At 71.1% G+C, this 16,372-nt stretch overlaps 3 protein-coding genes across 6 annotated transcripts; 2 read left to right on the plus strand and 1 right to left on the minus strand.

Moving 5' to 3' along the window:
• The first annotated feature begins 40 nt into the window (after positions 1–40).
• PAF1 (PAF1 homolog, Paf1/RNA polymerase II complex component) lies at positions 41–3,601 on the plus strand. Its single transcript, XM_040543068.1, is given in 15 exon segments — positions 41–145; positions 230–259; positions 738–830; positions 914–1,035; positions 1,128–1,194; positions 1,304–1,405; positions 1,488–1,593; positions 1,694–1,762; positions 1,866–1,969; positions 2,078–2,194; positions 2,440–2,568; positions 2,656–2,761; positions 2,866–2,953; positions 3,032–3,351; positions 3,353–3,601. Coding segments are annotated over 15 exon segments (1,590 nt in total). The 5' UTR covers positions 41–95; the 3' UTR covers positions 3,440–3,601.
• A 264-nt stretch (positions 3,602–3,865) lies between these two features.
• On the minus strand, positions 3,866–9,778 carry SAMD4B (sterile alpha motif domain containing 4B). Its single transcript, XM_040543070.1, is given in 15 exon segments — positions 3,866–4,283; positions 4,403–4,486; positions 4,584–4,701; positions 5,122–5,317; positions 5,781–5,899; positions 6,001–6,086; positions 6,182–6,326; positions 6,328–6,420; positions 6,552–6,638; positions 6,746–6,855; positions 6,948–7,190; positions 7,534–7,678; positions 7,681–8,021; positions 8,472–8,886; positions 9,716–9,778. Coding segments are annotated over 14 exon segments (1,992 nt in total). The 5' UTR covers positions 8,668–8,886; positions 9,716–9,778; the 3' UTR covers positions 3,866–4,254.
• Positions 9,779–10,363: 585 nt separating this feature from the next.
• On the plus strand, positions 10,364–16,233 carry LOC121062784 (leucine-rich repeat and fibronectin type III domain-containing protein 1-like). Of its 4 annotated transcripts, none has more exons than XM_040543034.1 (4): positions 10,364–10,589; positions 12,219–12,266; positions 12,903–14,292; positions 14,907–16,229. In XM_040543034.1, exons 3-4 carry the CDS (start codon positions 12,962–12,964, stop codon positions 15,475–15,477), a joined length of 1,902 nt encoding a protein of 633 aa, XP_040398968.1. In that variant the 5' UTR covers positions 10,364–10,589; positions 12,219–12,266; positions 12,903–12,961; the 3' UTR covers positions 15,478–16,229. The 4 variants fall into 4 exon arrangements, with proteins under 4 accessions (XP_040398968.1, XP_040398967.1, XP_040398965.1 ...); XM_040543033.1 differs by lacking the exon at positions 10,364–10,589 and adding an exon at positions 10,665–10,830 and having other exon boundaries at positions 14,907–16,232; XM_040543031.1 differs by lacking the exon at positions 10,364–10,589 and adding an exon at positions 11,220–11,639 and having other exon boundaries at positions 11,710–12,266; positions 14,907–16,233.
• Positions 16,234–16,372: the final 139 nt, after the last annotated feature.

The following is a 16,372-nucleotide window of genomic DNA, read 5'->3' on the forward strand; positions in this document are numbered from 1 at the left end:
CGCTTCCGCTCGGGAAGTGACGTCACGGCGGGGGGGCCTTCCCGGCGCGGGCCGCGGCTGCCCGCGGCGGTGCCTGCGCAGGGCCGGGCCCCGCCATGGCTCCCACCATCCAGACGCAGGCGCAGCGGGAGGAGCCGGGCCACAGGTACGGCGCGGCCCGTGACGTCAGGGCCGTGACGTCACGGGGGCCCCGCCGTGACGTCACGCCCCCCCCTTGTCCCCCCCACAGGCCCAGCTCCCACCGGACGCTGCCGGAGAGGTGGGGGAGGGGCTCCGGGACCACGGGGGGGGGGCCTGGGGGGGGCTGCGAGGGGGAGGGCTCGGGGGGGCTCGCAGGGTCCTGGGGGGGGCTGCAGGGGCGGGGGGGGCCTTGGGGGCGTCCGGGGTCTCGGGGAGGGGTCTGAAGGGGCCTGGGGGCGGTCCATGGGGTCGGGGGGGGGGAGCACGGAGTCCTGGGGGGGTCCATAGGGGCCTGGGGGGCACAGGGTCCTTGGGGGGGGTCCATAAGGTCCTAAGGGGCCGAAGGGTCCTGGGGGGGGAGCTGCGGGTGTGGGGGGGTCTCAGGGTCCTGGGGGGGACCATAGGGTCCGGGGGAGTCCCTAGTATCTGGGGGGGTGGTCTGTAGGGTCTGAGGGTCACGGGGTGCTGGGGGGGTCCCCAGGGTCCGGGGGGGGTCCCCAGGGTCCTGGGGGGGGTCCGCAGCGTCGCGGCCCCCCCCCTGACCGCGGTGCGCGCAGGTCGGGCGTGGTGTGCCGGGTGAAATACTGCAACAGCCTCCCCGACATCCCCTTCGACCCCAAGTTCATCACCTACCCCTTCGACCAGAACCGGTACAAGCGGCTCGGGGGGGGGAGGGCGGTTCTCTGCCCGGTACTGGGGGGGGACACCGATGTGTGCTCCGTGCCCCCCCCAGGTTCGTGCAGTACAAGGCCACGTCGCTGGAGAAGCAGCACAAGCACGACCTGCTCACCGAGCCCGACCTGGGCGTCACCATCGACCTCATCAACCCCGACACCTACCGCATCGACCCTAGCGGTGGGCCTGGAGTTCAGGGGGGGCACTCCCAAAAAAGGGTGTTTTTCTGGGGGGGGGACACAACGACAACACCCCGATTTTTCTCCGTTCAGTGCTCCTGGACCCAGCGGATGAGAAGCTGCTGGAGGAGGAGATCCAGGCGCCCACCAGCTCCAAGAGGTAATGGGGACCCCACAGCACCGGGGGGGGGGCTCAGGGCTTCCCCCCAAATCTTTTGGAGGGGGTCTGGGGGAGGGGGCTACATCACCCCGTGTCCCCCCCCCACCAGGTCACAGCAGCACGCCAAGGTGGTGCCATGGATGCGCAAGACCGAGTACATCTCCACCGAGTTCAACCGCTACGGCGTGTCCAACGAGAAGCCCGAGGTCAAGTGAGTCTGGGGGGGGCCCGAGGGGCAGGGCACACCCCCTGACCCCCCCCCGAACCCCCCCGCTGCTGTGCCCCCCCCCCAGGATTGGCGTCTCGGTGAAGCAGCAGTTCACGGAGGAGGAGATCTACAAGGACCGCGACAGCCAAATCGCCGCCATCGAGAAAACCTTCGAAGACGCCCAGAAAGCGGTGGGGAACTGGGGAGGGGTGGGGGGTGGCACGTTGGGGACCCCCCCTCCCCGAATTTGGGGGCTGAGGGCCCCACCCCCTGCGTGTTCCCCCCCCTCAGATCACGCAGCACTACAGCAAGCCCCGCGTCACGCCGGTCGAGGTGATGCCCGTGTTCCCCGACTTCAAGGTAGGGATACGGGGGTCCCCGGTGTCGGGGCGGTGGATTTTGGGGTGGGGGTAGGTTTATCATGTCCCCCCCCCTTTTTTTTGTCCCCCGCCCCCCCCCAAAGATGTGGATCAACCCCTGCGCCCAAGTCATCTTCGACTCGGACCCGGCGCCAAAGGACACGAGTGGCCCCGCGGCGCTGGAGATGATGTCCCAGGCCATGATCAGGTGGGGCACGGGCACACGACAAGGGGGGGGGACACGGCAAGGGGGGGGACACACACACGAAGCCCCCCCCCCCCCCCGGCACCGCTGTTGAGCCCTTGCTGCCCGCAGGGGGATGATGGACGAGGAGGGGAACCAGTTCGTGGCCTATTTCCTGCCGGTGGAGGAGACGCTGCGCAAGCGCAAGCGGGACCAGGAGGAGGAGATGGACTACGCCCCCGAGGATGTGTACGGTGGGGGGCACAGGGCCGGGGGGGGCACAGGGCCGGGGGGGGTACAGGGCTGGGGGGCCTCACAGCAAGGGGGGGGCCCTACAGAGCCCCCCCAGGGCTGTGGCAGACAAACCGAGGGGGTGCTGTAGATTTTTGGGGGAGGCAGAAACAGAAATCGGGCGGTTTGGCAGCGGGGACGTGGATTTGAGGAGGGGGGCTCCCCCCCCCCCATTTTTATTGCCCCCCCGCCTTGCCCCCCAGGTACGACTACAAGATCGCCCGGGAGTACAACTGGAACGTGAAGAACAAAGCCAGCAAGGGCTACGAGGAGAATTACTTCTTCATCTTCCGCGAGGGCGACGGCGTCTACTACAACGAGCTGGAGACCAGGTGGGGGCCGGGGGGGGGCAGGAGGGGCTGGGACCCCGAAAAAAAAACGGGGGGGGGGGGGCCTGACCCTCCCCCGGCTTCCCCCAGGGTGCGGCTGAGCAAGCGGCGGGCGCGGGCTGGGGTGCAGTCGGGCACCAACGCGGTGCTGGTGGTCAAACACCGCGACATGAACGAGAAGGAGCTGGAGGCGCAGGTGAGCCCCCCCACATCTTTTGGGGACCCCCCCGGCCTTTTGGGGACCTCCCCGCCTTCCGTGCCCCCCCCCGGGGTGCAGCTGAGCCCCCCCTGCCCCGGCAGGAGGCCCGGCGGGCGCAGCTGGAGAACCACGAGCCCGAGGAGGAGGAGGAGGAGGAGATGGAGGCTGAAAAGGAGGCGCCAGGCTCCGGTAAGCGGAGGTTTTGGGGGGGGGGGGGACTGTCCCGCTGCGCCCCCCCCGTTAAACGTGTTCCCCCCCCCCCTCCAGACGAGGAGCGGGAGAAGGGCAGTGAGAGCGAGGGGGCTGGGAGCGGCGAGGAGGAGGAGGAGGCCGAAGGCTCCGGCGGCGGCAGCAGCAGCGAGCAGGGGGGGTCGGCGCGCAGCGAGGATGAGGCCGAAGATGAAGACGAGGAGGAGGAGGAGGAGGGGGGGGCCGGGGGGGGGGCACGCCGGGGGGGCAGCGCCGCCGCCCGCGCCGCCCGCGACCAGGAGGAGATCTTCGGCAGCGACGACGACGAGGAGGAGGAGGAGGAGGACGAGGAGGAGGAAGAGGAGGAAGAGTCGGAGGGGGGGGGCAGCGAGGGGGGGGGCGCCCCCCCGCAGCCCCCGCCTCAGCCCCAGCGAGGCCTCGGAGGACGAGAGCGCGAGCGAGGCGTCCGACTCCTCCAGCGACTGAGGGCGGGGGGGCTGGGGTGGAAAAAAGTTGTGGGTTTTTTATTTTGGGTGGAAAAAGGCGAGGTTGGGGTGGTTTTTGGATTTTTCTCTTTAATAACGTAGTCATGGTTACCAGCCATAGTCATAACAAAAGTTATTCATAATAAAATGTATCTAAAATAACGCTTCTATCTCCAGGGCCGCGGCGCTACGGGTACAAAGGGGGGGGGCTGTACCGACCGGGGGGGGCCCCCCCTTCCCGGGGCATCGACGTGTACCTAAATCTGGGGGGGGTGTCACCCCCCAACCCCCCCAAAAACGGGCACGGGGGGGCTGTCACCCCCCAACCCCCCCCCAAAAAAACGGGCGGGGGGGGGGACACGGTGATGTGCAGCCCCCCCCATGTGTCCCCCCCTCCCCAGCTTTGTGTTTTGTTTCTTTTTTTGCCGGGGCAAATAATATTAATATAATAATAATAATAATAATAAAGAAAGGAAGGAAAAAACAACAACAAAAACAAAAAAGGGGATTATTAAAAAAAAAAAGTTAAACGAAACCCGGCCGGGAGAGCCCCGCCCCCGCGCGCAGCCCCTGTAGTGTTCACACGCGTGCCCCCCCCCGGCAAAGTCATCGGCCCCCCCCGGGAGCCCCTCGATCGCTGGGGGGGGGGGGGGGGTTCGGTGCGCCCCCTCCTCAGCCGGTGCGGGGGGGGTGCCCCCGTTCCCCCCCTCCTCCCCCAGGACGCTCGGGTTAGGGTGGGGGAGGGCTGGGGGGGGCACGGTCACAGCAGGGGGGGGCAAAGACGGGCGCGAAGCCCCCGCGGTGGGGGGGGCGGCGTCAGATGGTCGAGGTCTTGTCTGTGCCGTCTGCGGGGGCAAACAGCGGGGGTCAGGGGGGGCGGGAGGCTCTTGCCCCCCCCCCTCAGAAGCTCCCCCTGAAGCCCCCACCCCAAAAAAACCCGCCCCCCCGCGCCCCCCCCGCTCACCCCCCAGCGCGTGCTCCGTCATGCTCAGGCACAGCGACTCCAGCGTGGGGTTGATCTCCAGGTCGGTGCCGGGGAGGGGGCACTCTGCGGGGGGGGGAGGGCAGGAAGAAAAGGGTTGGGGGGGCGCAGGGCTTCGCTTCCTTGCCCTGTCTCCCCCCCCCCCGGACCCCCCCGGACTTACCCTGGGGGAAGGCGAGCAGGGCCTGGGGCGAGGTGTGGACGGGCAGCGAGTGGGTGCGCTGCACCGCGCTGCGGCTCCCCGGGGCGCCCCCGGCCCCCCCGCTGCCGAACCACAGGCTCTGGGGGGGGGGGGGGTAAATAATTTATTTTGGGGGGGTTGGCGGTGAGGAGCCCCCCCCTCAAAAGGCCCCTCAAGACAGACCCCGACACCCAGGGGCTCCCCCTCCTCCCTGAGCAGCCCCCCCCTCAAAAGACCCCCCCCAAAAGAACCCCGAGTTTCCCAAGGACACCTCCACCACCCCTATGCCCCCCCCCCCAGGACCCCTCCCCATTTACCCCAAATCCAGCCCCCCCCTCCCCCCCCATTACAACCGTGCCGAGACCCCCCCCAATTACCCCAATACTGGAGCCCCCCCCCCATCACACCCCCGACCCCAAAACTGGAGCCCCCCCACCCTCTAACCCCCACCCCCACCCCCTGCCCCCCCAAAAGCCCCCAAACCACCCCCCCCCCCCAAAAATCCATCGCCCTCACCCACCTGGCGGCCCTGGGTGCCGAGGGGGGGGGCGCCGAGGGGGGGCCGTGGGGCCGGGGCCCCCCCGGCAGGGCCCAGCAGCCCCAGGCGGGCGGGGGGCAGCGCGCGGGGGGGCAACGCAAAGGGGCGCTGCCCCCGCCGCCCCCCCGCCCCCCCCACAGAGCCAGCTATGGGGAGTGAGTTGGAGCCGAAGGCCCAGCTGGGGGGAGGGGGGACGGGGGAGAATAAAAGGGGGGGGTCAGGACAGCGCCAGCACCCCGAAATCTCCCCCCCACCCACTTTTTGGGGGGGGCCCCAGAGCCCCCCAGGGTGGAAATGGGGTGCCCCAAAGCCTTGGGGGGGGGGGTAAAGGGGAAGGAGGGGGGCAGGAAAATGGCCTGAGACCCCCCCCAAAATGGGGGGGGGGGCAAGGAGGACAACGAGGGTCCCTGAGGGCGGGTGGGGGACGTGCGGGGGGTGCCAGGTTCAAGGGGGGGGGTCCCAGGCTCGGGGTGGGGGGGGGGTCACCTAAGCGCAAATCCAGCCCTGGGGGTTCCCAAGGGGAGCGAACGCAGCACCAAGGGGGACAAATTGGGGTAGGGGGGGGGTGAACAAGGCAGGGGGGTGTCAGAGGCCGCCCCCCCCCCCCAGGAGTCCCTGTGTGCCCCCCCACGCCCACCTACCCTTTGGGGGGCCGGTAGCCCGGGCCCTCGAGCGGCACCTTCTTGGGGAAGGCGCGGAGCAGCTTCAGGACCTGCTGCTTCCAGGAGAGGAGCCTCTTCTTCTGCGTCTCTGTGAACGCCTGGCGAAGGGGGGGGGGGGGGCAGCGTTTTTTGGGGTCCCACCCCCCCAAAAAAAATAAAACAAACCTTAAAGCCCCGCCCCCCCCCGGCTCAGCCCTACCTCGTGGCTCAGGCACTTCTCGAGGAGCTGGAGGTAACTCGTGATGTTCTCCTCGTCCGGCCGCGACACCAGCAGCTGGGTGCACACTACGGGGGGGTCAGGGCACCGTCTGCGTCCCCCCCCCCAAAAAAAAACAGGCTGCCCCCCCAAAAAGGGACAGGGTGCCCCCCCGCAGCCTCACCTTTGCCCATGACCCGGGTGAACTGCCCCGGGATGTCCCCGTCGGGGACCGGGGCCGCAGGGGCCTCGGCGTCGGCGGCCGGGTGGGGGGCGAAGGCGTCGGCAGCCCCCGGGGGGGCCCCGTCGGGGGCGCCGTTGGCGGGGGGGGGCCGGGGGGGGCCGGAAAGCCTTGATGGGCGTCACCATGATCTGCTGCAGCTCCTGCAGCGCCGTCCACAGGTTGCCCCCCTCCAGGATGTCCTGCGGGGACCGCCGAGGCAGGTCGTTGTCACGCGGGGGGGGGGGGGGACGGGACACAAAAGGACCGGGTCAGGGCCGCCCCCCCCCAGCCCTGGGGACAGGAGGGAGGGGGGGGGGAGGGGGGGCCGCACCTTCTCCAGCGCCTTGAGGACGCTCTGGCGCTCCCGCAGCTTCTGGATGCTGAGGGCGATCTTGTGCCGCGCGCCCTTGGTGACGTTCTGGGTGGGGGGGGGGACACAGAGGAGAGATGGGCAGGGGGGCGTCCCCAGCCTTTTTCGGGGGGGGGGGGGGGGAACACACTGGGGACAGCGCCGCCCCCGCTCACCTGCGACTCGAGGTGGTGCTCGGTCAGCGTCATCATCTCCTCGTAGGTCATCTGCGAGAAGAGCGCCGCGTACTTGTGCAGCCGCAGGCTCTTCAGCCACGAGGGGACGTCTGGGGGGGGCACAAAACGGGGGGGGGCGGCGAGGCGATGCCTCGCCGCCCCCCCCGCAGGTCCCCCCCTTCCCCGGGACCCCCCCCCAAACCTTTCATGCCGCTGCCGTCCTCCTGGAAGGTGTTGCGGCCGCCGGCGGGCTCCTCGGTCTGCTCGCTGCCCGACGAGGCCACGCTGCTCTGCGGCGAGAGGGGCGCGTGGTCGCCGAAGGGGGCGCGGGGGGGGCCCGGCTCCTCGCCCCCCCCCGGCCACTCGCCGCCGCCCCCCTGGGGGCTGCCGGGCACCAGCGACAGGGAGCGCTTCAGCGGGCTGGGGTGCAGCTGGCAGGGCAGCGCTGCGGGGAGGGGGACGGTGGGGTCCGGCCCCGCTTTCTGCCCCCTCCCAAAGATTTCCAGGCCCCCCCAACCTGCTTCCCCCCCCCCGACCTCCTGCGCCCCCCCCAACCTCCTGCGCCCACTCCTTATCCCCTTGTGGCCCCCTTTTGGCCCCCAGTGCCCCCCCCCACTCCCTATGCCCCCCCCAGATCATCCCCGCCCCCCAAGACCCCTCCTCAGACATACGGGTGACCCCCCCAGACCCCCACATCCCCTCTGACGCCCCCACACCCCCTCGGGCCCCCCTCCTGCCCCCCACGGCCCCCCCCTTTCCCCCGTCCCCCCCCCCCTCACCCCACTCACCCGTGCCCCCCAGCCCATTACCGCCGCCGGGGGGGTGGAACGGGGGGTGCCCGTTCTCCCGGGGGGCCGCCTCGGGCCAGGGCGGCCCGATTTCGGGGGGCCCGTGCTCGGGCCAGTCGTGGGGGGCGCGGCGGGGCGGGGGGGGGGGGCGGCGTCGGGGCGGGGGGGCGGCCGCGGAGGCGGCGGCGGCGCTGCTGCCGCCGGGGGGGGGGCGCCGCCGGCCAAACGCTCCTCCAGGTGGCCCAGCCAGAGGGCCAGGGCGCTGCGGTCGTCCAGGGTGGTGGCGGGGTGGATGAGGGCGTAGGAGAGCAGCTGGCGGCTCTCCTCCACGCACCGGTTGCTCTCGATGGCGTAGGCCAGCACCTTCTGCAGCCGCTTCATGTACTCGGCCTTGGCGGCGGCGTTGCCCGGCTGCAGCAGCGGGAGGTGGGCCAGCAGCAGGGCCACCGCCGCCTCCGCCGGCTCCTGCGGCCACTGGCTGATGGCGGCTGCGGGGGAGGGAGAGGGGAAGGGGTGAGGGGGCGGAAACCGGCCTGGAGGAAGGTCCCCAGAAAGCAGCGGCAGGAGAAATCCTGAAGGCCGCGGGGAGCCCTCTCGCAGGGCGCGGGACGCGAAGCACAGCCCCAAAGCCGTGCCCGAGCCCCGCGGGGAGGTCCCCGGGGGTAAGCGGGGCCGGTCAGAGGGGCGCAGGGACCCGCCGGGGGCAGAGGCCATCCGGGAACGGGGCTGAAATCATGGTGAAAAGCCCCCCAGAAAGCAGCAGAAGGAGAAATCCTAAAAACCACAGGCGGCCCCCGCCCCAAACCACGCACGGAGCCCCTCGGCGGGGCCAGGACGCGAAGCACAGCCCCAAAGCCGTGCCCGAGCCCCCCGGGGAGGTCCCCGGGGGTAACCGGGGCCGGTCGGCGGGGCGCAGGGGCCCGTGGGGGGCCGCTCACCGGCGCTGTTGGCCTCGGCCTCGAGGAGGTGGATGTCGGCGCAGTCGGCCAGCGAGTGCTCGAGGCAGAGCTGCAGGAAGCGCGCCTGGGTGCGGGTGACGCGCTTGAGCAGCGAGAGCAGCGCCACGGTCTGCTCGCACTCGTTCCAGCCCTTGAACCAACCGGCCACGATCCCCACCTGGTCCCGGAACATCATGGCGCCGCCGGGGCACCGGGACGGGGGGCGAGGGGGGGGAGACGCGGAGCCGGCCGGGCCCCCCCCTCACATGGCGCCGGCGCGGGAGCCGCGGCGGGGCCCGGGGAAGCGCTCGGCGGCCCCCGGGGCCGGGGCGGGCATGAGGGGGGCGGGAGGCCCCGACAGCTCCAGCCGGGTCCCGGCGGCGTCGCCGTGCAGCCGCGAGAGCCCCGGAGGTCCCTGCGCAGAGAGGAGAGAGCGGCGGTTACCGGGGGGGTGGGGGTGGGGCACCGGGGATGGGGACAGGAACCCCCCCGTGGGGAACGGGGACCCCGATCCCGGTGGGAATAGGGACCGGGAACCCCCGGGTTGGGACCGGGGATCCCCCCGGTGGGAACGGGGACCGGGAACCCCCGGATGGGCCCGTGGACCCCCCGCGGTGAGCACGGGACCCCCACCCCCAGGGAACAGGGACCGGGCCCCCCCGGTTGGGAATGGGGACCCCGATCCCGGTGAGCACGGGAACGCCCCCCGGTGGGACCGGGGACCCCCCCAGTGGGAATGGGGACCGAGGACCCCCCCGTGAGCACAGGGACCCCCCGGTTGGGAACGGGGACCGGGAGCCCCCCCCCCCCGGTGGACACAAGGACCCCCCCCCCCGGGGAACGAGGACCGGGGACCCCCGGTTGCGAACGGGAACCCCCCCCCGGTGAGCACGGGAACGCCCCCCGGTGGGAAGGAGAACCGGGACTCCCCGCTTGGGCCCATGCCCCCCCCCCCCAGCAGGCACGGGGACCCCAGCGCGCCGCGGGGGGCCCCCGGCTCAGCCCCCCCCAGCACCGCCAGGGGGGGTACGCGGGGGCAGGCCGGGCCCGGGGGCACCGGGCGGCGGCTCCCGGTGAGGGAGAAGCGAAGGCCCCGAAGGGGGGCCCGGTCCTGGAGGGGGGGGCGGCCGAGAGCCGCGGGGGCCGCCCCGGGACCGGGGGCCGCGGGGAGGGGCCCGGGGAGGGAACCGGGGCCTGGAACCGGGGCCTAGGCCCGGGCCCGCCCTCACCGGGCCCGCACTCACCGCCGCCGTCGCCGCCGCGTCAACGTCAGCACGCACGGTGCGTCACCGCGCCCCCCCCCCCCCGCGCACGCGCCGGACGCCGCGCGCCCCCCCTCCTCCAGTACTACCCAATGGGAAGCGGCCGCCGCCTCGCCGCCCCGCCCCCGGCTTCCCGATTGGGCGGCGGGGCTGCCAGTGGGGATGGAGGGGCGGGGTTTCGCCGGGGAGGGCACGCCCCCCTCGCGCAGGCCTCGCCTCCGCGTCTGGTTCGCCCTGAGCGGGGCGGGGGGACGGGGGGCGTGGTCTGTGAGGGGGCGTGGTTACAGTGTGCGGGGGCGGGGCCTGCGAGGGCGGGGCCGGGCCGGGCGGGAGGCGGGCGAGGCGGTGGCGGGCGAGGCGGGGCTTCGATGTGGGCGTGGCTTAGGGTGGGCGGAGCTTCGCAGGGGGCGGAGCCTGGGGCCGGAGCGGAGCCGTCGCCCCGGTGCCGGTGTCCCCGCGCCTCCCCCCCCCCCCCCCCCCCCCCGGTTCCCTCCTGCCCCCTCCCAGCCCCGATCGTTTTCCGGCTCCGCTGCAGGGGAACGGCCCCGCCCCGGCTGCGGCTCCGAGCTCCGGGCACCGGGAACCGCGGAGACACCCCCCCCCGGTACTGGCATCGCCCCCCTCCGGTACCGGCATCGCCCCCCCGGTACCGGCATCCACCCCCCCCGGTACCGGGCCCCCCTCCCCGACACCAGCAACCCCCCCCCGGTACCGGAACCTTCCCCCCGGTACCGGAACCCCCCGGTGCCGCCCATGGGCCCCCGGTGGGGCGAGGCCTGAGCGGTTCCCGGCCCCCCCCCCCCCGGCCCGCCCCGGGAGCCGCGATGGGAGCGGCCGTGGGCTGAGCCCCCTGCAGGTACCGGGGGGGGCACCGGGAGGGGGGCGGGGGGGGAGGGGAGGGGGATGGGGGGGATGGGCGGGACTGGGCCGGGCTGGGTGGGACTGGGCCTTGCTGGGATGTGCTGGGATGTGCTGGGCCTTATTGGGCCTTGCTGGGATGTACTGGGCCTTACTGGGGTATGCTGGACCTTACTGGGATGTGCTGGGCCTTATTGGGCCTTATTGGGCCTTACTGGGATGTACTGGGCCTTACTGGGGTATGCTGGACCTTACTGGGATGTGCTGGGCCTTATTGGGCCTTATTGGGCCTTGCTGGAATGTATTGGGATGTGCTGGACTTTACTGGGCCTTGCTGGGATGTACTGGGATGTGCTGGTCCTTACTGGGCCTTGCTGAGCCTTACTGGGCTGTGCTGGGATGTACTGAGCTATACTGGGCCACGCTGGGCTGTGCTGGGATGTACTGGGCTGTACTGAGCCTTACTGGGCTATACTGAATCTTGCTGGGCTATACAGGGCCTTACTGGGCCTAATTGGGCTGTACTGGGCATTGCTGAACTGTACTGAGCCTTACAGGGCAGTACTGGGCTATACTGGGTCTTACTGGGCTGTGCTGGGCTATACTGGGCCTTACAGGGCTGTGCTGAACCTTACTGGGCTGTGCTGGGCTATACTGGGCCTTACAGGGCTGTGCTGAACCTTACTGGGCTGTGCTGGGCCATACTGGGCTGTACTGAGCCTTACAGGGCTCTGCTGGGCTGTACTGGGCCTTGCTGAGCTATTCTGGGCCTTACTGGGCTGCAGTGGTTTCTGCTGGGCTGCACTGGGCTGCACTGGCCCTCACTGGATGGTACTGGACAGTGTTGGGCTATGCTGGGCCCTACTGGGTTGTAGTGAGCCTTACTGGGCCGTGCTGGGCTGTGTTGGGCCTTACTGGGTGGTACTGGGATGTACTGGGCTGTGCTGGACCTTACTGGATGGTACTGGGTTGGACTGGGTTGTGTTGAGCTTTACTGGGTTGTACAGGTCTATACTGGGTTGTGCTGGACCTAACTGGGCTGTACTGGGTTGTACTGGGCTGTGCTGAGCCTTACTGGGTTGGACTGGGCCATACCGGACTGTGCTGGCCTGTACTGGGTTGTACTGGGCTGTGCTGAGCCTTACTGGGTTGGACTGGGCCATACCGGACTGTGCTGGCCTGTACTGGGTCATGCTGGGCTGTACTGGCCCATACTGGGATGTATTGGAATGTACTGGGCTTTACTGGGTTTATACTGGGGCAGTTTATATTGGCGTGTGCTGGTGCATCATGGCCCCTTCCGGTTTGTACTGGGCTGTACTGGGCCATTCTGCACTATACTGGGCTGTGCTGGGTCATACCGGCCCATACTGGCTTATACTGGGCCATGCGTGGTTGTGCTTGTGGTAACTCTTACTGGGCCATACTGGGCTGGTCTCTACTGGGCCACGCTGGAATGTACTATGCGTTGCCGAACCGTACTGGTTAGTACTGGGCTGTGCTGGGTCATACTGGGTGCTATTCCAGGCCTTACTGGGCCATACTGGGGTGTGCAGAGCCGTGCTGGGCTGGACTGGTGCTTACTGGTGCGTACTGGTCCGTACTGGCCCATCCCCTGTCCCTACAGGCCCCACCGCGAGCCCCGGACGGGACCGAGATGGAGCCGTGAGAGGAGGTAACGGGGCCGGGGGGGCGCATGCGGGGTCGGGGGGTCACACGTGGGATGATGGGGTCACACGGGGTAATGGGATCACACATGGGGTCACACACGGGATCGTGGGATCACATGTGGGGTCACACACGGGATCACAAGGATCACACACGGGATCACACACGGGACCAAGGGATCACATACCAGGACTGCACACAGGATCCCAGTGCTGTGCACGGGCTCGTGTATGGGATCAGGGGATCGCACGGGATCCGGGGATCGCACACAGGATCTCACAGGATCGTGGGGTTGTGTGTGGGATCAGGGGATCATATGGGATCAGGGGACTGCACGCAGGATCACAGGGTTGCACACGGGATCGCACAGGATCATGGGGTTGTACACAGGATCTTGGGGTTGCGCATGGGATCAGGGGATCGCACGGGATCCGGGGATCGCACACAGGATCTCACAGGATCGTGGGGTTGCGCGTGGGATCAGGGGATCGCACGGGATTGGGGAATAACACAGGAACACACGGGATCATGGGGTTGCGCACGGGATCGGGGGATCGCACGGGATCGGGAGATCACCCTGCGGCCCGATCCTGCCCCCCCGCATCTCGCTTCCGGCCGGCGCCTGACCCCCTCCGTCCCGCAGGCTCCGCTGCCCGCCCCCCGTCCACCGCCCCCCCCCACCCCCGGCGCCGCCGGCGGAGGATGGCGAAGCTGCTGGTGCCGCTGGTGGTGCTGGGGGCGGTGGCGGGGGCCCAGCGCTGCCCCCCCCGCTGCCTGTGCCCGGCGGCCGCCCCCAGCCCCACGCTGCTGTGCGCCCGCACGGGGCTGCTGGCGGTGCCGCCCAGCCTGGACCGCGGGGCGGTGGAGCTGCGCCTGGCCGACAACTTCATCGGGGCCGTGGGGCGCGCCGACTTCGCCAACATGAGCAGCCTGGTGCACCTCACGCTGTCCCGCAACGGGCTGCGGCGCCTGGCGCCCGGCGCCTTCGCCGACCTGCGCGCCCTGCGCGCGCTGCACCTGGACGGCAACCGGCTGCCGGCGCTGAGCGGGGCGCAGCTGCGGGGCCTGGCCAGCCTGCGGCACCTCATCCTGGCCAACAACCAGCTGGCCGCCATCGAGCCCGCCGCCTTCGCCGCCTTCGCCGCCACCGTGGAGGACCTGGACCTGTCGCACAACAACCTGCCGGCGCTGCCCTGGGAGGCGGTGGCCGGCATGGCGAGCCTGGCCACGCTGACGCTCGACCACAACCTGCTGGAGCGCGTCCCCGCCGGCGCCCTGGCTCGCTTGCCGCGCTTGGCCCGCCTGGACCTCACCGCCAACCGGCTGCGGGCGCTGCCGCCGGTGCCGGGCCCGCCGGGCCCCAGCTTGGCGGCGGGCGGCAACCCGCTGCACTGCAACTGCGAGCTGCTGTGGCTGCGGCGCTTGGCGCGGCCGGACGGGCTGGAGAGCTGCGCCTCGCCGCCGCCGCTCGCCGGCCGCCTGCTCTGGGCCGTGCCGGAGGAAGAGCTGGCGTGCCGCGCGCCCGCCATCGCCGGGGCGGCCGCCAGCCCGGCCGCCGTGCTGGAGGGGCAGCCGCTGCGCCTGGGCTGCGCCGCCGCCGGGGACCCGCCGCCGGCGCTGCACTGGCTGGGCCCCGACGGGCGGCTGGTGCAGAACGGCTCACGGCGGGCGCTGGGGGCCGACGGCTCGCTGCAGCTGCGGGTGGCCACGCTGCGGGACCACGGCGCCTTCACCTGCGTGGCTTCCAACGCCGCCGGCGAGGCGGCCGCCCGCGTGCAGGTGGCTGTGCTGCCGCTGCCCGTGCCCCGCCGGGACGGGGACGGCGACGGCGAGGCTCAGCCCGGGCCCGAGCCCTCGGACATGGCCCGCGCCGGCGGCAACGAGTCACGGCCAGCGGGCGAGCGGCGCATCGTGGCGGCCGAGCTGACGGCCTCCTCGGCGCGCATCCGCTGGCTGCCGCAGCGCCACGTGCCCGGCATCCGCATGTTCCAGATCCAGTACAACAGCTCCCTCGACGACTCCCTCGTCTACAGGTGGGGGGCCGCAGGGCGTTGCGGGGGGCCGTGGGGCGGTACACGGGGCTGTAGGGCCTTGTGGGGCTGCAGGGCGTGGGGTCTGAGGGCGTTTGCCAACGTTTCATGGTGTCGCCCAGCTGCGCACAGCACCAGGCGGCGTTGCACAAGGCCGCAGGACGTTGCACGGGGCCGTGGGGCGTTGCATGGGGGTGCACAAGGCCGTGGGGTGTTCCGTGGCATCGCGCAGGGCTGTGGGGTGTTGCACAGGACCGTGAGGTGTTGCACGGCGTTGCACGGGACCACAGGGCATTGCACAAGACCCTGCGATGTTGCAGAGCATTGCACAGGACCTTGAGATGTTGCAGGGCACTGCACAGGACCGCAGGGTATTGCTCAGCGGTGCACAGGACAGTGACGTGTTGCAGGGCATTGCACAGGGCCCTGTGATGGTGCAGGGCATTGCACGGGACCTTGAGATGTTGCAGGGCATTGCACAGGGCAGCGCCCAGCACCGCACACATCCACAGGGCATTGCACCAGATCACGGGGGTGCGCAGGCAGCTCAGGGGCGTTACAGGGAGGGGGGAGCGGGGACCCGCCCGCCCCCCAAACCCACCCAAATCCCCCCGCAGGCTGCTGCCGCCCTCCAGCCGGAGCTTCGTGCTGCGGGACCTGGCGGCGGGGCGCGAGTACGACCTCTGCGTCTCGGCGCTCTACGCCGAAGGCACGGCCACGCCGCCCGCCACCCGCGCCCTGGGCTGCGTCCGCTTCGCCACGGCCGGGGGGAGCCCCGGCTGCACCGCCCCCCGGCCCCATTTCCTGGGGGGCACCGTCATCATCGTCATCGGCGCCGCCATCGCCGCCTCCGTCCTCGTCTTCATCCTCATCCTCACCGCCCGCTACAAGGCCGCCCGCCGCCTGCCCGCAGCCAACGTCGCCAGCGTCTGCTCCCAGACCAACGGCACCCACAGACCCCCCGAGCCGGAACCGCCGCCACCACCGCCGGCCCCCCCGGCACCTCCGGTACTGGCACCCTTGGGTGCTTCCGGGGGTGCCCGGGGGCTTTTTCCCAGCCACAGCTACCCGCGGCGCGCCCGGACTCGGCGGCACGGCTCCCTGCCCCGCCTCGACGCGCCCGACACCCTCCCCACCCTGCGCCCGTCCTTCGGCAGCACCCACTGGATGCTGGAGAGCACCGTCTAAAGGGGGGGGCGGGGGGAGGGCAGCACCCCAGGGTGCTAGAATGCAGCCCGGGGTGCTCCCAAGCACCCTTGGGTGCCTGACTGGGTGCTTGAATGTGCAGGCCGGGGTGCTCCCGAGCACCCTTGGGTGCCTGCTGGGTGCTTGAATGTGCAACCTGGGGTGCCCCCGAGCACCCTTGGGTGCCAGCACACTGCTCCCCCAAACTACCCCCACCCCGGGAGCCTGAACGCAGCCGGCGGTGCCCGTGCACCCCTTGGGTGCGTCCCGGGTGCCTCCCTGCAGCCCCCAGCACCCTTGGGTGCTGCTCCAGGGGGGGGTCCCCGCCTGCACCCGTGGGCCTCCCACGCGCTCCCCTCATTGGTGTCCTTGTGCCCCCCTTTCTTCGCCCCCCCCCCCCCCCCCCCCCCGGGGTTGGGGGCACCCGTATGCAACCCAGCACCCACGCGAGTGCGCCCCGCCACACCAGCGCACCCTGGGACTTGTGGGCACGCGTGTGTGCCCGGCCTGCCCCCCCCCTTACGCCCCCCTCTTCCCAGTTCCCATCTGTCCCCCCCCCCGCGGTGCCTTTGGCCGGGCGGCGGCGGTGGGGGGGCCCCGCACACGCCACTGACATGTCTGCACAAATGACACGAGACCCGCAGCCCCCCCCCTTCTATCTGGCTGGTCTGGATAAACCCGCGGGGGTCGGGCCCCCCCCGCAAATGCCCCTCTCAGCCCTATTTGCCCCCGCCCCAAAAAAAAGCCCCTTCAACCTGCCCACCCAGCCCTATTTGCCCCCCCCAGCCCTATTTGTCCTCCCACCACCACCACCCCCGTGACCCCCCCACCCACCAGCCGCCCTCCCCGGGCCCCCCCCCCGGCCCGCCGCAGTGTTTAACACAAGTTTTTACATTAA

The sequence above is a fragment of the Cygnus olor genome (assembly GCF_009769625.2).
Source record: "Cygnus olor isolate bCygOlo1 chromosome 30 unlocalized genomic scaffold, bCygOlo1.pri.v2 SUPER_30B, whole genome shotgun sequence".
NCBI classification, from domain to species: domain Eukaryota; kingdom Metazoa; phylum Chordata; class Aves; order Anseriformes; family Anatidae; genus Cygnus; species Cygnus olor.